The sequence below is a fragment of the Muscardinus avellanarius genome (assembly GCF_963383645.1).
Source record: "Muscardinus avellanarius genome assembly, chromosome: 1".
Classification (NCBI taxonomy): domain Eukaryota; kingdom Metazoa; phylum Chordata; class Mammalia; order Rodentia; family Gliridae; genus Muscardinus; species Muscardinus avellanarius.
The window spans coordinates 102304515-102324483 of NC_137786.1; the positions used below are offsets into that span (position 1 = coordinate 102304515).

Consider the following 19969-nt stretch of genomic DNA (forward strand, 5'->3'; position numbering starts at 1 on the left):
GTACTGGGAACTGAACCCAGAGGCATTCTACCTTTGAACTATATTCCCAAATTGATTTTTTAATTTCTCATTTGGAAACAGGATCTCATTAGGTTGCTGAGAGCCTCACAAAATTGCTGAGGCTGTCCTTGAACCTAGGATCCTCCTGTCTCAGCCTCCCAAGTACCAGGATTTTGCAAGCATGTGCCACTCCACGCCCAGCTTACCAAATTAAGAAAGAAAGAAAAAGAAAGCAAGTTTACATGGAATTCTTTATAGTTAGATGACAGCCAATTTGGTATCATTTCAAATTAGAAACATTTGAATAGAAATTTAATATTTCCTCCCTTGACTCCATCAGTTAATGTCTTTAAATTTAATAAGATGGACATGGTGACAACACACATGTGATTCCAGTACTTGCAAGGCTGAGACAAAAAAGAAAAAGAAAAAAAAAGAGCGTCTAAGTTGCAGAGGGCCTAAGTAGCTGAGGCTGGCCATGAACCAGCAGTCCTCCTGGGTCAATCTCCCAAGTACTTGGGATTATAAGCATGTGCCACCATGCCCAACCCCACTTATTTACCATATTTTTAGAGACTAATTTATACAAGGCACGTCAAAAAATAAACTTTAATACTCCTCTTTTTTTTTTTTTTTTTGTCATTGTAGTGGTGGTTGTATTAAGGATTGAACCCGGGGCATTTTATCTCTAAGATATACCTCAGCCCTTCTTTTTGTGTGTGTGTAGTACTGGGAATTGAACCCAGAGACATTCTACCTTTAAGCTACACCTTCAGCCCTTTTTTATTTTGAAATAGGGTCTCACTAAGTTGTAGAGGGTCTAAGGCTGTCTGTGAACCTGTGATCCTTCTGTCTCAACTCTTGAAATACTGGGATTACACTGCCATGCCCAGCTCCCAGCTTTATATTTAAGTTTTATTTTGAAACAGGTCTCACTGTATTGCTGAGAGTCTGGCTAAATTGCTGAGACTCAGCCAGGCATGACCATGCTTATAATACCACTACATGGGAGGCTGAAACAGGAGGATCACGGGTTTTTACCCAGCCTCAGCTATTTAGTGAGGCCCTCCGCAATTTATTGAGACCCTGATTCAAAGTAAAGAATGAAGCTGGGCATGGTGGCGCACGCTTGTAATCCCAGTATTTGGGAGGCTGAGACTGTAGTATCACGGTTCACAGACAGCCTCAGCTACTTAGTGAGGGCCTCTGCAATTCAGTGAGACTCTGTCTCAAAAATAAAGAATAAAAAATAGGGCAGTAGTAAACCTCGGTGTTCGAATGCCCCTGGGTTCCATCTTCAGACCTGCAAATAAATAAAGAGAATGAATGAAAGCCAGGCATGGTGGCGAACGCTTGTAATCCCAGCATTCAGGAGGCTGAGACCAGAGGGTCGTGGTTCATGACCAGCCTCAGCTGCTTAGTGAGGCCCTCTGCAACTTAGACTCTGTTTCAAAATAAAGAATAAAACAGCCAGGCAGGCATATTGGCTCACGTTTGTAATTCCAGCGCTTGGGAGGCTGAGACAGGAGGATTGCACAGGTTCAAAGCCAGCCTCAGCTACTTAGTGAGGCTCTCAGCAACTTAGTGAGACCTCTTTCAAAATAAATTATAAAATAGGGCTGAGGGTATAGCCTGGAGTTAGAAAGCCCCTAGGTTCCATCCTCAGACCTGCCAGGAACAAAGGGAGGGAGGGAGGGAGGGAGGGAGGGAGGAAGGGAGGAAGGAAGGAAGGAAGGAAGGAAGGAAGGAAGGAAGGAAGGAAGGAGCAAGCCAGGCGTGGTAGCGCATGGTTATAATCCCAGTACTTGGAGGCCGAGACAGGAGAATCACACAGGTTCAAAGCCAACCTCAGGTACAGTGAGGCTCTCAGTAACTTAATGAGACCTTGTTTCCAAATAAAATATAATATAGGTCTGGGAGTATAGTCTGGAAGTAGAAAACCCCTGGGTTTCATTCCCAGTACCACAAAATAATAATAGTAATAATAATAATAATAATAATAATAATAATAATAATAATATGGCTGGGGAGCCAGGCATGGTGACACAGGCTTGTAATCCCAGTACTTGGGAGACTGAGATAGGAGGATAATAGCAGGTTTGTGGCCAGCCTCGCTGCTTAGCCTCTGCATCTTAGGAAGACCCTATTTGAAAATAAAGGATAAAAATCAAGGCTGGGATATAGCTCGGGGTAGAATGTTCCTAGGTTGTTTCATCCTTAGTACCAATTTTTAATTAATAATTACTGACGCTCTCCTCTTAACTTACAGTCCTCCTTTATCAGCATTTTAAGTACGGGTATTACAAGCGTGCACTACCACAACCAACTCTAATATTCTTCATTTTGCACAAAAGTTGCGCATGCCTGTAATCCCATTACTTGGAAAGCTGAGACCAGAGGATCACAGATTTGAGGATAGCCTCAGCAAATACTGAACTCTTGTCAACCTAGCAAGACTGTGTTTCAAAATAAAAATATAATAAAGCTGGGGGTATGGCTCAGAGGTAGAATGCCCCTAGATTCAATATCTAGTACCACACACACACAAAATAAAAATAAGAAAAGGAGAGCTGGGCATGGTGGCGTACGCTTGTAATCCCAGCATTCGGGAGTTTGAAACCAGAGGATTGTGGTTCGCAGACAGCCTCAGCTACTTAGTGAGGCCCTCCGCAACTTAGAATAAAAATAGGGTAGAGGATATGGCTCGGGGGTCAAATGCTCCTGGGTTCCATCCCCAGACCCACCAAAAAAAAAAGAAAGGAAGTAATAAAGAAGAAATTCTTTTTATTCTTCAGAGAAACTTCTCTAGTAACAAATTATAGAAATGATTCATCCAAGCGTGATGGCACAGGCTTGTAATCCCAGCATTTGAGAGTCTGAGACAGGAGGATCGTAGTTCGCGGACAGCCTCAGCTACTTAGTGAGGCTCTTTGCAACTCAGTGAGACCCTGTTTCAAAATAAAGAATAAAAAATAGGGCTGGGGGTTTAGCTTGGAGGTAGAATGACTCTTGTGTTCCATCCGCATTACAGCCAAAAAAAAAGATGTAATTATTAATTAAAAAGTAATTATTAATTAAATTATTCATTTAAAAGGTAACTATTAATTAAAAAGAAAGAAAGAACTAAGTAATTCCTGGAAGCATATTCTTTGCAAAGAAGTTATGTAATGAATAAATTTATAATAGTATAGAACTGCTTTTCTTTTTGCATAAGGTAATAGGTTATAAATAAATTCATTCTGGCATGTCTAAATCTAACAGTTTTTATTTAATATTTAGTAAAATTTAAGACAATATTGCTTAGCTCTTTTAGAGCAAATCAGAAGTAGAATCTAAGCATAATTTATTGACTTAAACAGACTGGTCTTACCCCTTTGATGGAAGCTGCTTCTGGAGGATATGCAGAGGTTGGAAGAGTTCTCCTTGATAAAGGAGCAGATGTCAATGCCCCTCCTGTTCCTTCCTCAAGAGATACTGCTCTAACAATAGCAGCGGACAAAGGTCATTACAAATTTTGTGAGCTCCTGATTAACAGGTGGGTAATTTTCTATCCATAAACATTGCAAGTTTGAATCCAACCTTAGCAACTTAACAAAAAGACCTTGTCTCAAAATAAAATTAGACCTGGGGGTGGTGGTGCAAGCTTATAATCCCTGCGCTTGGGAGGTGGAGACAGGAGGATCGCGCAGGTTTGAAACCAGCCTTGCTGGTTTAAGAGACTCTGTTTCCAAATAAAATACAAAATAGATCTGGGAGTGTAGCCCGGAGGTAGAAAGGTTCCATCACCAGTGCCACAAAGAAAAAAAAAAGGAAAAAAAAATTATTAAGGGCTGGGAAGTTGGATGTGCTGGCCCACCCTCATAATCCCCACTTACTGAGAAGGTTGAGACAGGAGGATCACAGGTTCAAGGATAGCCTCAGAATGTACTAAAACTGTCATCAACCTAGTGTAACTTGTTTCAAAATAAAAATCAAAACCCAGGCATGGTGGCTCAAGCTTGTAATTCCAGTACTTGGGAGGCTGAGACAGGAGGATTACAGGTTCGGAGCCAGCCTCAGCTACTTACTGAGACCCTCTACAATTTAGTGAGATTCTGTTTCAAATATAAAGAATAAAAAATCGGACTGGAGGTATAGCTCAGAGGTAGAACGCCTCTTGGTTAAGTCCCCAGTACCACAAAAAATTAAAAATAGGGCTGGGGATTGTAGTTCAGAGGTAGAATGACCCTGGGTTCAATCCCCAGTGCCACCCCCCAAAAAAAAGAATGAACAAGCTGTGCTGGGCATAGTGGCATGTTCTTGTAATCCCATTACTTGGGAGGCTGAGACAGGAGGATCTCAGGTTTATAGCCAGCCTGAGCTACTTAATGCCCTCTACAACCTAGTAAGGTCCTGTTTCCAAAATAAAGAATAAGCTGGGTGTGGTGGCACACATGTGTAATCTCAGTACTTAGGAAGCTGAGACAGGAAAATCACAGGTTCACAGCCAGCCTCAGTGAAGCTGAGTGAAGCGCTCTGCAACTTAGTGAAACCCTGTTTCAAATTAAAAAATAAAAATAGGGCTGGGAGTGTAGCTCGGAGGTAGAATGCCAGGTTAAATTCCTAGTGCCATGAAAAAAAATGAGCTCAAATATAGCTTAGTGGTAGAGCACTTGCCTTGCATGTGTGAGGCCTTGCATTCAATATCCAATACTCTCAAAAGTAACCCAAAATGAACAAAAATTTTGTGCTTCCTTTAACTTTTTAGAGCCTTCAAAATGAGTAAAATTGTTTTCCACCAGACATGGTAGCACTCACCTGTAATTCCAGTACTTGGGAGACTGAGGCAGAAGAATCTCAGATTCAAAGCCAGCCTCAGCAACTTAGTGATAAGGCTGTTTGCAACTTAGCAAGACCCTGTTTGCAAATAAAATATTGTTAATAGGGCTGGAGGTCTGAGATAGAATGCCCCTGGGATCAATCCCTAGTACCACACACAAAAAAATAATTTTTCCTTTATTGACTTTTTAAAGAATAGATTATTTGCATGTTGTTTTTTTATAAGGTAAAAGATGATACAGTAAAGTAGAAAAATGTCAGCCTTTTCTTATAAGAAACAAACTATATTAAAATTCTTTGTTTATAGGGGAGCCCATATTGATGTTCGTAACAAGAAGGGAAATACACCACTTTGGTTAGCATCCAATGGTGGTCATTTTGATGTAGTACAATTACTAGTGCAAGCTGGTGCTGATGTGGATGCCGCAGATAACCGGAAAATCACACCCCTTATGTCAGCATTTCGCAAGGTAATTGGATATGGGAGAGAGAAAATTTCCTAATTTTAAGCCAATTCTAAGTAGCAGCCATGGAAAATGATAAATTAATATTGGAAAATGGTGTATTTTCATACAAAAATCACTGATAACTTCATTCTCTTGTGAAATCTAAGAACTACATGGAAGTTCACTATAAATTTAACATTGTTAAATCATTTGATATCTTGACTATTTTCGTTATGATATTGTGTGTAAAACATGAGGTTAAATGAAAGTTGTTACATACATATGGATGTTTTCATTACCTGAATAGGAACAAAAAGGAGTGCATTTCTATAAAAACGTTTACCTCTCATATATAGTAATGCTCATTTGTTTTTGCTATATTTTAAACATCCTTACGTTGCAGTTAATGATAAACATAACTATTTAAGATGGCTTACAAAGTTCTACATAATTTGGTTAACAACCACCACAGACTAATTATGCTGCCTTACTGCTTTTGCTTACTATACTGTATGGTCACGGTCCTCAAATGCACTAAATTTTTAACTGTTTCATGCCTTTTGCTTGCCAGTTTTCTTTTCTTAGAATGTTCTCCCTTAACTTCTCTTAACTCCACTCTCTACTCATTCTTTACCTCCCATTTTAAATGTCACTATTCAGATTTGTTTGTTTTGTTCTTTTTTTTTTTTAAATTTTGGTGATACTGGGAGTGTGATACTTAGTGAGAGCCTCACTAAGTAGCTGAGGCTGGCTTCGAACCTGTGGAATCCTCCTGTCTCAGCCTCCCAAGGGCAGGGATTACAAGCGTGTGCCACCATGCCCGGCAATGTTTGTTTTTACCTGTTTTGCTGACTTGGAGGTCCATGAGGACTGAGAATTATGATTGTTCTTTTCACCACTGTTTAAACCCAGTTGTTAGCTGGATGTGGTAGTTGATGCTTGTAATCCCAGTACTTAGGAAGCTGAAACAGGAGGATCACAGGTTCACCCCCAGCCTCACCAATTTAGTGAGGCCATCTGCAATTTATTAAAACCCTGTTTCAAAATAAAAGAATAAGCTGGGTGTGGTGGTGCATGCTTGTAATCCCAGCACTTCGGAGGCTAAGACCGGAGGGTCACAGTTCGCGGACAGCCTCAGCTACTTAGTGAGGCTCTTTGCAACTCAGTGAGACCCTGTTTCAAAATAAAGAATAAAAAATAGGGCAGGGGGTGTAGCTCAGAGGTCTAATGCTACTGGGTTCCATCTCCAGACCCACTAATAATAATAATAATAATAGAATAGAATAGAATAAAATAATGCCAGGCATCTAATAGCTCAGAGTTAGAATGTGCCAGGGTTTCATCCCCAGTACCACATACACACACAAAACTAAATAAGTAAAGAAACAAATCCAACCATTGAGCATAGTGCCTGACATAAACTAAGTGATCACAGAACAACTATTAGAGAACAGCAGACACTTTGTACCCCAATACAATGTGAAACTAGAATCCACCCAAAATAAAGAAAGAGAAATAAAAGTGGCCCATAATAGACCAGGCATGGTGACACACCATGTACCAAGTAATCCCAGTACTTGGGAGTCTGAGACAGGAGGATGACAGGTTCAAAGCCAGTCTCAGAAACTTAGTGAGACTGCAGCAATTCAGTGAGACTCTGCTTCCAAATAAAAAATTGAGCTGGAGGTGTAGCTTGGAGGTAGAATGTCCTTGGGTCCAATCCCTAGGACAAAAAAAAAAAAAAAAAAAAGCCAATAAAGCAGGGTATGCTTGCGCACACTTGTAATCCCAGCATTTGGGAGGCTGAGACCAGAGGATCGCAGATCGCAGATAGCCTCAGCTACTTAGTGAGGCCCTCCACAACTTATTGAAACCCTGTTTCAAAAAATAAAGAATAACAAGGCAGAGGCTGTAGCTTGGAGGTTGAATGCCCCTGGGTTGCATCCCCAGACTTGGGGGTAAACAAAAGCCAATAAGCACAACATAAAAATAAAATAAAATTTAAAACAAATTAAAGTTAAATGTTTTAAAAGAAAATCTTGTCAGATGTGATGGGCCCATTTCTGTACTCCCAGTCCTTGGGAGGCTGAGATAGGAGAATCTCCGATTCAAGGGCAGCCTCAGCAACTCAGTAAGGCCCCCAGCAACTTAGTGAAACCATGTTTGAAACTAAAAAAGTAAAGAGTTGGGTGCATAGTTCAGAAATAGAACACCCCTGGGTTCAATCACCAATACCACATACACACACCAAAAGAAAAGAAAATATTTGTAGAATTAGTTTGAGTTATTTCTTTTTAATATTTTTATGTTTTGATTGAAGTATAATTTACATATACTAAAATGTGTGGATCATAAGGTACATAGCTTGTTGGGTTTTTATAAATGCATACACTCATGTAATCCGCACCCCAAAAAGTATATAATATTTCCACATCCCCAGGTTTCTCCAAGATTATTTGCAATCATTTCTCTAGCCCAAAGGCAACTACTTTATTGATTTTTTTTTTTTTTTTTTTGTCTCCAAAAGAATCCTTAAGGATGTTTTAGAACCTAACTAGTAGGGGAAAGTAGTTTCATTTTATTGAAATAGATATACTTAAGCCGGGCATGGTGGCGCATGCTTGTAATCCCCGCGCTTGGGAGGCTGAGACAGGATTGCATAGGTTCAAAGCCAGCCTCAGCTACTTATTAAGGCTCTCAGCAACTTAGTGAGACCCTGTTTACAAATAAAATATAAAATAGGTATGGGAATATAGCCCGGAGGTAGAAAGCCTCTGGGTTCCACCTCCAGTACCACCACCACACACAAAAAAATAGATATATTTAGCTGGACATGGTGGTTCATGCCTCTAATCCTAGTAATTGAGAGACTGAGAAAGGAGAATCACAGGTTCAAGGACAGCCTCAGCAATGTAGTGAGATTCTCAGCAACCTAGTGAAACCCTTTTTCAAAACATACATACATACATATATACAGAAAGAAAGGGCTGAGGGTGTAGCTAAGAGGTAGAATAGCTCTGGGTTCAATCCCCAGTACAACCCCCCCCCAAAAAAAAAAATAGGTAGGTTTAGAATTTATTTCAGATCAGCTGGGAATGGTGATACATGCTTATAATGCTGGGTGTACAGCACAGTGGTAGAGCACTTGCCTAGTATGTGTGAAGCTTTGACTTCAATCCCCAACACCATATATATACAAAAAAGAACTTATTACAGATCATTCAGACCCTGTTAATGGCATTTAGAAAGTGTTTTATCTAGCCAGGCATGGTGGTGCATGTTTGTAATTCCAGTACTTGGGATGCTGAGACAGGAGGATCACAGGTTCAAAGCCAGCCTCAGCAATATAGAGTGTCTCTCAACAGCCTAGTGAGACCCTGTTTTCAAATAAGAAAGAAAATGGAACTTTTCTTGGGGATAGAATGCTTCTGGACCAAAAGGGGGAAAGAAAGAAAAGCAAAGAGTTTTATCTAGATTCAAGTCGTGAGGCTAAGAAAAATGAGATGGTTCACCTTGTTTAGTAAGATAGAGCCAAAATAATGCTTTTAATTTTAGAAAATCCACTTTAGGATTAACTTCCCTTTTATACTGAGGTTCATTTTACATTGCCAATTTTCATTTTATTAATAGAATGATTCTGCTAAGCATGGTGGCAGATGCTTGTAATCCCAGCATTTGGGAGGCTAAGACAGGAGGATCATGGTTGGCAGATATTATCAGCTACTTAGTGAGGCCCTTTGCAACTCAGTGAGACTTGTTTCAAAATACAGAATTAAAAATAGGGCTGAAGGTATTCCTCGGAGATAGAATGCCCCTGGGTTTCATCCTTAGTACCACACACAAAAAAAGAGTCTAGGCTATGGTGTTTTCTGCCGAAACTTTTCTACTTTCTGTGAGAAATGACTAATTAAATTCAAAAGGAATGCCTTTTGGCCCACCATATACTCCTAAGCATAATATATTTATATTTTTGTTTATAAACTGAATACTATTCGTATTTTCATAATTTAGTATATAGCTTTGTGGTAGAGTACTTGCCTAGCATGCATGAGGCACGAGTTTGATCTGTAACACTGAAAAAATATATCTTTAGGAATATTGTCCTTTGTTTAGTGGGGCATGGTGGTTCATGCTTGTAATCCTAGTACAAGGGAGGCTGAGACAGGAGGATCATAGGTTTGTGGCCAGTCTCAGCTACTTAGTGAGGCCCTTCATAACTTAGTGAGACCCTGTTTCAAAAAAGAATAAAAGTCTAGCATGGTGGCGCACACTTGTAATCCCAGCATTTGAGAGGCTGAGACAGGAGGATCATGGTTGGCAGAAAGCATTAGCTACTTAGTGAGGCCCTCTGCAACTCAGTGAGACCTTGTTTCAAAATAAAGAATAAAAAGTAAGACTGGGTGTGTCGCTGATAGGTAGAATGTCCCTGGGTTCCATCCTCAGTACCACATGCACAAAAAAAACCCAAAATAAATAAATAAATAAATAAATAAATAAATAAATAAATAAAAAAGAATAAAAAATAGGACTGGGGGATGTAGCTCAGGGTAGAATGCCCCTGGGGTGGTGGGGGGCTGTTCTTTTTTTACTTCTAAGTTGTCATGCATGTGAGCAAAATTTTAAGAAGGGATTCTCTTATGTTTTTTTTTTTTTTTTTTTTTGGCTTCTTACAGGGTCATGTAAAAGTTGTTCAGTATTTGGTGAAAGAAGTCAATCAGTTCCCTTCTGATATAGAATGCATGAGGTATATAGCAACAATTACAGATAAGGTAAGTTTACTCTGTTGTCAAAACACATTTTAGCCCTTGTGTAACTTAGTGAGACCTTCTTTCAAAATAAATAAAAAATAGGGCTGGGTTGTAGCTCGTATGAAGAATGGCCCTGGGTTCCGTTCCTAGTACCTCAAAAAAAAACTTTTTTTGTTCTTTGTGAAATTATATGCCAACATTCAATTAAGAACTTGTTTTTTGGCTGGATGTGATGGCACATGGTAATACTAGTACTTGGGAGGCTGAGACAGGTGGATTACAGATTTGAGGATAGCCTAAGCAATTTATCAAGGCTGTCAGCAATGCAATGAAATCCTGTTTTAAAATAAAAAATAAGGTTGGGGGTATAGCTCAGAGATAAAATGCCCCTAGATTCAATTTCAGGATCATACACACACAAAAGAAGAGAACTTATTTTTGTCCTAAAAGAAATCAAAAGCCAGACATGGTGGCACATGCTTGTAATCCCAGCATTTGGGAGGCTGACACTCTCCAATCGGGGTTTGCGGACAGCCTCAGCTACGTAGTGAGGCCCTCTGCAACTTAGTGAGACCTTGTTTCAAAATAAAGAATAAAAAGAAGGGCAGGAGTATAGCTCGGAGGTCAAATGTTCCTGGGTTCCATACCCAGAACCGCCAAAAAAAAAAAAAAAAAAAAAAAAAAGGAAGAAAGGAAGTCAGTCAGAAGCATAGATATTTTTATGATTTAGTTTCTCCATTTGCAAAGTAGCAGAGTATGTTGAGATTTTCTTCCTGCTGTGAACCATAATGGTAGTGACTGCAGCTAAAGTTAATTAGTAAATCATTAGCCTGATTAAAAGGTTTTCTACATACATGGAAATATTTTAGGAAAGACTTTTCAGTTTGATGAAAGATTGAAACAGGACTGAACTCTAGGATAGCTTAATTTGTTTTAATTAATTTTGAATTCTTTGAGCTTTAACCCATAGATTATAGGATATTTATCAGTTCCAATTTTGTCTTCTGTATGTTACGTTTTCTATATTCATATAATTCCATTTTTTACTTTAGGAACTATTGAAAAAGTGTCACCAATGTGTTGAGACGATTGTAAAAGCTAAAGACCAGCAAGCTGCAGAAGCAAATAAGAATGCAAGTATTCTTTTAAAGGAACTTGATCTGGAAAAGGTGAGTGGAAAAAATATTTTTTATTAGCAATCTTTAAAAATTATCTAGAATAGCCAGGCATGGTGGCGCAGGGAGGCTGAGGCAGGAAGATTGCAGGTTCATGGCCAGCCTCTACAACTTAGCGAGACCCAATTTCAAAATAAAGAATAAAAATAGGGCTGGGGCTGTAGAATGTCCCTGAGTTCAATGCCCAGTTCCACAAAAAAAAAAAAAAAAAAAAAAGGAGGCGGGGAGGGAGGGAAAGAAGAAAGAAAACCCATGATTACATAAATAGACAATTCACAGAAAAAAAATATAAATGTCCAATAAATAGGTGAGAAATGCACAAGATTTGCACAGTAAAAGAATGACTTAATTTCTTTGAGTGTTTTTTTGTTTTGTTTTTGACATGTTGGGGATTGAATCCAGGGGCATTCTCCCTCTTGAATTACACCTCTAGCTCCATTTTATTTTTTATTTGGAAACAGGGTCTTGCTAAGTTGCTAAGAGTATCCTTGAACCGGTGATCCTCCTTCCTCAGCCTCCAAAGTACTGGTATTACAAGTGGCTTGTAATTTTTATTGATGGCAAGTGTATATAGAAATTAGCACTCTGATAGGATTTTTAATATATAGTGTAAATTATAACTATGAATGGAATTGCTTTGACAAATCAAAGAGTAAAAGAGTTTACATACTTTTACTCCAGCTATGCCATTTTAGAAATTTAATCTATGGTAAATAATCGAATAAAAATGCTCAGAGATCCAAGTATATAAAGACACTTATTTGTCACGTTGCTATTATATTGAGGGAGGGAGTATAAACCTTAGTCTTATCATTAGGACATTAAGTAAATTGTAGTACTTCATGATAAATTTGATTACTCCCCCCCACCCCCTTTGTACTGGGGCTGGAACCCAGGGGCATTCTACCTCTGAGGGACAACCCTAGCCCTTTTCTTTTTTTCTTTTTTTTTTTTTTCTTTGTACTGGGGATGGATGGAACTCAGGGGCATTCTACCTCTGAGCTATACCCCCAGCCCTATTTTTTATTCTTTATTTTGAAACAGGGTCTCACTGAGTTGCAAAAGGCTTCACTAAGTAGCTGAGGCTGTCCTCAAGCTATGATTCTCCTGTCTCAGCCTCCCAAATGCTGGAATTACAAGCCTGCACCACAATGGCTGGTTTGATTACAGTTTAAAACTAAAAAGAAATGCCAGATATGGTGGCACATGTTTGCAATTCTAGTACTTGGAATACTGAGACAGAAGGATCACAGGCTAGGCGTGGTGCCACATGCTGTAATCCCAGCATTTGGGAGGCTGAGACCAGAGGATCATAGTTTGTAGACAGCCTCAGCTGACTTAGTGAGGCCCTTTGCAACCTAGTGAGACCTGGTTTCAAAATAAAGAAGAAAATAAACGGCTAGGGGTGTAGCTCAGAGGTAGAATGCCCCTGGGTCCTATCCCCATTACCGCAAAAAAAAAAAAAAAAAAGGATCCCGGGTTCATAACTAGCCTCAGTAATTTAATGAGACCTTCTTTCAAATTTAAAAAATAAAAATAGGGCTAGTAGCTGGGCATGGTGGTGCACACTTGTAACCCCAGCATTTGGGAGGCTGAGACCGGAGGATCACCATTCACTGACAGCCTCAGCTACTTAGTGAGGCTCTGCACCTCAGTGAGTCCCTGTTTCAAAATAAAGGATGAAAAATAGGGCAGGGGATGTATCTCAGAGGTAGAATGCATCTGGGTTTCATCCCCAGACCTGCAAAAAAAAAAAAAAAAAAAAAAAAAAATAGGGCAAGTGATATATAACTTACAGGTAGAAACCCCCTGGGTTCAATCCTCAGTACCACAAAAGGAAGGAAGGAAGACATTTATTTATATATTGTTCATTTTTTTTTTTGTATGTATGCACATATTTTTCAATGATTGGGATCCATCTCTGGGCCTTATAAATGCTAGACAAACACTCTACTACTGAGTTCCATACCCGGCTATATATTCATTTTCATTTTATTTCTTTCCCTCCCTCCATCCTTCTTTACTGGAGATTGAACCTAGGAGCTTTCTCCCTCTGCACTACATCTCTAGCCATTATTTTATTTCATTAAAGTAGGGTTGGGGGTATAGCTTGGAGATGGAATGCCCCTGGATTCAATCCCTGTACCACACACATACCAAAAAAAATAAATAAATAAAATAAAGTGAAGGAGCCAGACATGGTAGCGCACACTTGTAATCCCAGTACTTGGGAGGCTGAGATAGGAGGATCGCAGGTTCATGGCCAAGCTCAGCTACTTAGGGCAGCCCTCTGCAACTGAGACCCTGTTTCAAAATAACGAATAAAAAGTAGGACTGGTGATGTAGCTTGGAGGTAGAATACTCCTGGGTTTAATCCCTAGTACCTCCCCTAAAAATGTAAAAATGAAGTTTGAAATTATCTGACTACCAAGGTCACTTTGTGTGTGTGTGTGTGTGTGTGTGTGTGTGTGTGTGTGTGTGTGTGTGTGTAACTACCCAAGGACATGGTTAGCAATTCCCTACATCATCAAACTGCTCTTATGCCAAAAGTAATGTATACCTCCCCCAAAAAGTAAGAATAAAAAAATAAAATGAAGTTTGAAATTATCTGACTACTAAGTCAGATAATCCCTACATCATCGAATTGCTCTCATGCCAGAAGTAATGTAATCACTTTTAGCTAAATATGAAATCTCTTCCTAACGTCTTCCCCCCTTTATTTACATTAGAGATTGGTATACTTTTTCTATAAAATGCCAAATAGTAGCTGGTTGTGGTGGCTCACACCTATAATTCTAGCACTTCAGAGGCTGAGATGAGAAGATCTCAAGTTCAAAGCCAGCCTCAGCAATTTAGACCCTGTTTAGATAAAAATAAAAAGAGATAGGGGTATAGCTAGGAGGTAGAATGCCCCTGGGTTCTTTTCCCAGTACCCACCCTACATACACACACAAAGCCAAATAATGAACATTTATACTGCATATCATGTGGTCTATGTCATAATGACTCATCTTTGCTTTTATAACACAAAGGCAGCTGTAAACAGTTGGTAAATGAATGAACGTGACTATGTTCCAATAGAACTTTAAATATGAACACTGAAATATTAAAAATTAAATTAAAAAACAGGCAGAAGACAAAATTTGGCACTCAGTTCATAGTTTGCCCACCCCTGGTTTGGTAAATAAAAACTTCAAAAAATAGTTTATTTGTAGCCAGGCGTGGTGGCGCACACTTGTAATCTCAGCATTTGGGAGGCTGAGACTGGAAGATCACAGTTTGGGGACAGCCTCCGCTACTTAGTGAGACCCTCTGCAACTCAGTGAGACTCTGTTTCAAAATAAAGAATAAGCCTGGCATCGTGGCGCACGCTTGTAATCCCAGTATTCGGGAGGCAGAGACTGGAGGATTGTGGTTTGGGGACAGCCTCAGCTACTTAGTGAGGCCCTCTGCAACTCTGTAAGAACCAGTTTCGAAATAAAGAATAAAAAATAGGGCAGGAGGTGTAGCTCGGAGGTCGAATGCTCCTGGGTTCCATCCCCAGACCCGCAAAAAAAAAAAAAAAAGAATGAGCCGGTTGTGGTGGCGCATGCTTGTAATTCCAGCATTTGGGAGGCTGAGACCAGAGGATCGCAGTTCGCAGACAGCCTCAGCTATTTAGTGAGGCCCTTTGCAATTCAGTGAGACCCGGTTTAAAATAAAAAATAAAAAATAGGGCAGGGCAGGGGGTGTAGGTCAGAGGTCGAATACCCCTGGGTTCCATCCCTAGACCCACAAAAAAAGAGGAAGGAAGGAAGGAAGGAAGGAAGGAAGGAAGGAAGGAAGGAAGGAAGGAAGGAAGGAAGGAAGGAAAAAAAATAAAAATTTGGACAAGGGGTGTAGCTCAGAGGTCAAATGACTCTGGGTTCCGTCCCCAGACCCGCAAAAAAAAAGAGAGAAAAAAAAAGTTTATTTGTACCTCAGAATGTTAAGTTACAGTTTTCAGGGAAATGCTTTTCTTAATTATAAGAACTGGGCTCCATGGAAAAATTCTTTTGATGAGACTTTTTGCATAATTTCCATGCTTGTAAACCCAGTATTTGGGAGAACAGCCCTATTTCATTTTTTATTTTGAAATAGGGTCTCACTAAGTTGCTGAGGCTGGTTTTGAACATGTGATCCTCCTGTCTCAGTCATACAAATACTGGAATTACAGGCATTCACCACCACAGTTGGCTCTTGTCAACATATTTTAATTGAATTGTCTTTTCATTAGTGAGTTGTCAAATGTCATTATATATTCTAGACACCTGTGCCTTACCAGATGAATGATTTGTAAAAAAAAAATATTTATTCCCTCTTGTGGGTTGTCCTTTTTTGTTTTTGTTATTGTTGTTTTGGTGCTAGGGATTGAACTCAGGGCAGCTATACCCACAGCCCTCTCCCTACCCCAGCCCTTTTAATTTTTTGTTTTACTGCAGGTCTTGTTAGGTTGATGAGAGTGTTGCCATACTGCTGAGGCTAAACTCAAACCTGTAAACCTCCTTTCTCAGCCTTCCAAGTAGTGGGATTACAGGAATGTACCACAGCATTTGTCTTTCTTTTTACTTTCTTGATGTTTCCATTGAAGACAAATGTTTTTAGTTTTGATATGTTTAGTATATGTTTTCTTTTGTTGTTTTTGTTTCCTTTATTTTGTGGCATTTTGGGGGTTGAATCCAAAGGCATTCTACCTCCACACTATACTCCAGCCCTATTTTATTCTTTTATTTTGAAACAGGTTTGCACTATTTGCTGATGTAGTCCTTGAATTTACAATCCTGTCTCAGCCTCTCAAGTACTAGGATTACAAGCATATACAATCATACCTGGCTCTTTTGTTACTTTTAAAATGTGTTTTGAAATTGAAACCCTTTGTATAGTGAACAAAAATGTCACTTTATATTAAAATGTTGCAACCCGGCAGTGGTGGTGCATGCTTGTAATTCCAGTACTCAGAAGGTCAGACCAGAAGATCACAAGTTCAGCGCTAACCTTAGCAAGGCCCTCAGCAACCTAGTGAGATCTTGTTTCAAAATAAAATAAAATAAAGCTACAAATGTAGCTTGGAGGTAGAATGCCCCTGGGTTCAATCCCTAATACTCAACTGGGTGTGGTGACACACACTTGTAATCCCAGCGTTTGGGAGACAGAAACAGTAGGATTGTGGTTCGTGGACAGTCTCAGCTAGTGAGGCCCTTTGCAACTCAGTGAGACCCTGTTTCAAATAAAGAATAAAAAATAGGGCTGGGGGCCTAGCTCAGAGGTGGAATGCCCCTGGGTTCCATCCCCAATACGGAAATTTTTTTTTTTTTTTTGGGGGGGTGGTACTGGGGTTCCTGGAAGCCCTTCTACCTCCGGGCTACACTCCCAGACCCATTTTTACATTTTTATTTGGAAACAGGGTCTCCTAAGCCAGCGCGCGCGGCTGGCTTCGAACCGGCGCGATCCTCTTGTCTCTGCCTCCCAAGCGCGGGGATTACAAGCGTGCGCCACCACGCCCAGCGGGAAAAAAAATTAAAAAAGATCCTTAGTACTCCCTCTAAAATTTTGCATTATTGGTAAAATTCATTATTGGTATACTTCATTTGTAGTCAAGAGAAGAGAGTAGAAAGCAAGCTCTTGCAGCTAAAAGAGAGAAAAGAAAAGAGAAGAGGAAAAAGAAAAAAGAGGAGCAGAAAAGGAAACAGGAAGAAGATGAGGAAAACAAACCTAAGGAGAACTCAGAACTACCTGAGGATGAAGATGAAGAGGAAAATGATGAGGATGGTAAGAAATGACTGAGTGGTAACTTCTTCCTTTATTTATCAACTTCATTACAAGTGTTTTTTGCCTTTAACTCTTATTTAATACTTGATTACTTTAATCTGAAGTTGATACTTGATTCTAGATGTTTGAGGTTGTAAATGATTCTAGATGTTTGTTTGTTTTCTTTTTGTGGTAATGGGAATTGGACCCAGGGGCATTCTACCTCTGAGCTACACCTGTAGCCCTATTTTTTATTGTTATTTTTTGAAACAGAGTCTTACTAAGTCATGGAGATCCTCACTAAGTAGCTGAGGCTGGCCAGGAACCTTCAATCCTCCTGCCTCAGCCTCCCAAGTACTGGGATTACAAGTGTGTGCCACCATGCCTGGATAGATATTTTGTTGTTGTTGTTTTGCGGTACTGGGGATAGAACCCAGGGGCTTTCTAAGAACTCTGAGCTACATTCTCAGCCCTATTTTTTTATTCTTTATTTTGAAATAGGGTCTCACTGAGTTGCAAAGAGTCTTACTAGGTAATAGCTGAGGCTGTCTGTGAACTGCAATCATCCTATTTCAGCCTCCCAGATGCTGGGATTACAAGCATGCACCACCATGCCTGCTTTTTTTATTTTTTTATTTTTTATTTTTTTGTGGGTCTTAGGATGGAACCCAGAGGCATTTGACCTCCAAGCTACACCCCCAGCCCTATTTTTTATTCTTTAATTTGAAACAGGGTCTCACTGAGTTGCAGAGGGTCTCACTAAATAGCTGAGGCTGTCCGTGAACCACGATCCTCCAGTCTCAGCCTCCCAGATGCTGGGATTACAAGAGTGTGCCACCATGCCTGGCTGCCTGGCTTTTGTTCTTTATTTTGAAACAGGGTCTCACTACGTGGTAGAAGCTGGCTGTGAACCTGAGATCCTCCTGTCTCATCCTCCCAGGTATTGGGATTACAAAGGTGTGCCACCATGCCCAGCTTGATTTTAGATGTTTTACATTATAAATTGATATACAGAAACAGAGGGGAAAGGCAAGCACATAATTTGAATAAATTCAGCTATAATTTTTCACCTTGTAAAATATTGTTTACATACCAATAGCAACACAATAAAAACAGTTTGCTAGCTTTTCCTCAGGTCTTCTCTACCTCTAACTCCCCTTATGAAAAGCATAAGAAGAAGCTGGGCATGGTGGTGCATGCTTATAATCCCAAAACTTGGGAGGCTGAGATGAAAATCAAAGTTGAAGCTGGCCCTCTACAACATAGTGAGACCCTGTTTCTAAATAAGAAATAAAATCAGGTTAGAGGTATGTATAACTTGGAGGTAGAGTTCCTCTGGGTTCAATCTCCAGTATAGCCAAAAAAAAAAAAGCTAAGAAGAGATACAATTTCTTGGTAAATTCTTAGCTAAGATTCACCCTTGAAGCTACAGAAGGCAAATATCAGTAGCAATTGGGTTTTATTACTCTCATGAGTTGTTTATGGTACTGACAGTGCTTGTAGTAAGCAAATAATTTTGCTTTACTTGAATCCCAATTCAAAAATACCATTTGCCCAGCACTTAGGAGGCTGAGACAGGAGGATTGCACAGGTTCGAAGCCAGCCTCAGCTACTTAGTGAGACTCTCGGCAACTTAGACCCTGTTTCCAAATAAAATATAAAATAGGTCTGGGAGTATAGCCTGAGGGTAGAAAGCCCCTGGGTTCCATCCCTAGTACCCCCCCCACACACACACACACACACAAACACCATTTGAAAATCTTTCTCGCAGGGCATGGTAGCGCACGCTTGTAATCCCTGCGCTTGGGAGGCTGAGACAGGAGGATCGCGCAGGTTCAAAGCCAGCCTCCACTGGCTTAAGAGACCCTGTTTCCAAATAAAAAATATAAAATAGGTCTGGGAGTGTAGCCCGGAGGTAGAAGGCCCCTGGGTTCCATCCCCAGTACTACAAAATAAAAAAAGAAAATCTTTCTCAATTTACACTGTATTGTGGTTTTTGTTTGTTTGTTTGTTTTTTGGTGGTACTGGGAGTGGATCCCAGAGGCCTTCTACCTCTGGGCTATACTTCCAGACCTATTTTATATTTTATTTGGAAACAGGGTCTAATTAGTTGCTGAGAGCCTCACTAAGTAGCTGAGGCTGGCTTGGAACCTGCGCGATCCTCCTGTCTCAGCCTCCCAAGTGCGGGGATTACAAGCATGTGCCACCACACCCGGCTTGTATTGTGGTTTTTGATTAGTTCATGAGACTGAGACTAGAATTGCCTATCTTAAGAACTTAATGGCCAGTCATGGTGGCTCACAACTGAAATCCCAATACTTGTGAGGATAGACAGGAGGATCACAGATTTGATGACTGCTTCAGCAATGTTGCAAGATTCTCAGTAACCTAACAAGACATTGTTTCAAAACAAAATTTTAGCTGTGTTTGGTGGTGCACATTTGTAATCCCAGTACTTTGGAACTGAGACAGGAGGATCCAGGTTCTCAGACAGCCTCAGCTATTTAATGAGGCCTTTTGCAACTTAGTAAGGCCCTGTTTCAAAATAAAGAGTAAAAAATCAGGCTGAGGGTATAGGTCAGAGATGGAATGCCCCTGAGTTCAGTCTCCAGTACCACAAAATAAAAGAGATGTTAATATTGTGTATATTGTATACCAGCTTAGACATCAAAATATAATACTGCGGTCAGGTGTGGTGGTGCACACTAGTAATCCCAGCATTCAGAAGGCTGAGACTAGAGGATTGCAGTTTGCAGACAGTGTCAGCTACTTAGCGAGGCCCTTTGCAGCTCAGTGAGACCCTGTTTCAAAAATAAAAAAGACTAAAACACTAGGGCTGGGGTTATAGCTCAGAGGTACAATGCCCCTGGGTTCCATCCCAGTACCGGGAAAAAACAAAACAAAAACAAACTAAATATATATATATATATATATATATATATATATTTCTTAACAAAAGGAACGATTTCTTTATTAGTGAACACTAGTGAAAGGAAAATATGACAGAAAGGATTGA

At 39.9% G+C, this 19969-nt stretch overlaps 1 protein-coding gene across 2 annotated transcripts in view; it reads left to right on the forward strand.

Annotated features, from left to right (window-relative positions):
- Positions 1-19969, forward strand: part of LOC308274910 (ankyrin repeat and KH domain-containing protein 1) — a gene marked incomplete at both ends in the record, with an annotated part of 154066 nt that overhangs the window by 117147 nt on the left and 16950 nt on the right. For both annotated transcript variants that reach the window (XM_080712874.1, XM_080712875.1), the window contains 5 exons: positions 3360-3535; positions 5126-5288; positions 9938-10033; positions 11065-11181; positions 16800-16974. In XM_080712874.1, the coding sequence (XP_080569000.1) occupies positions 3360-3535; positions 5126-5288; positions 9938-10033; positions 11065-11181; positions 16800-16974 (727 nt within the window). The remainder of the gene's footprint in view (positions 1-3359; positions 3536-5125; positions 5289-9937; positions 10034-11064; positions 11182-16799; positions 16975-19969) is intronic.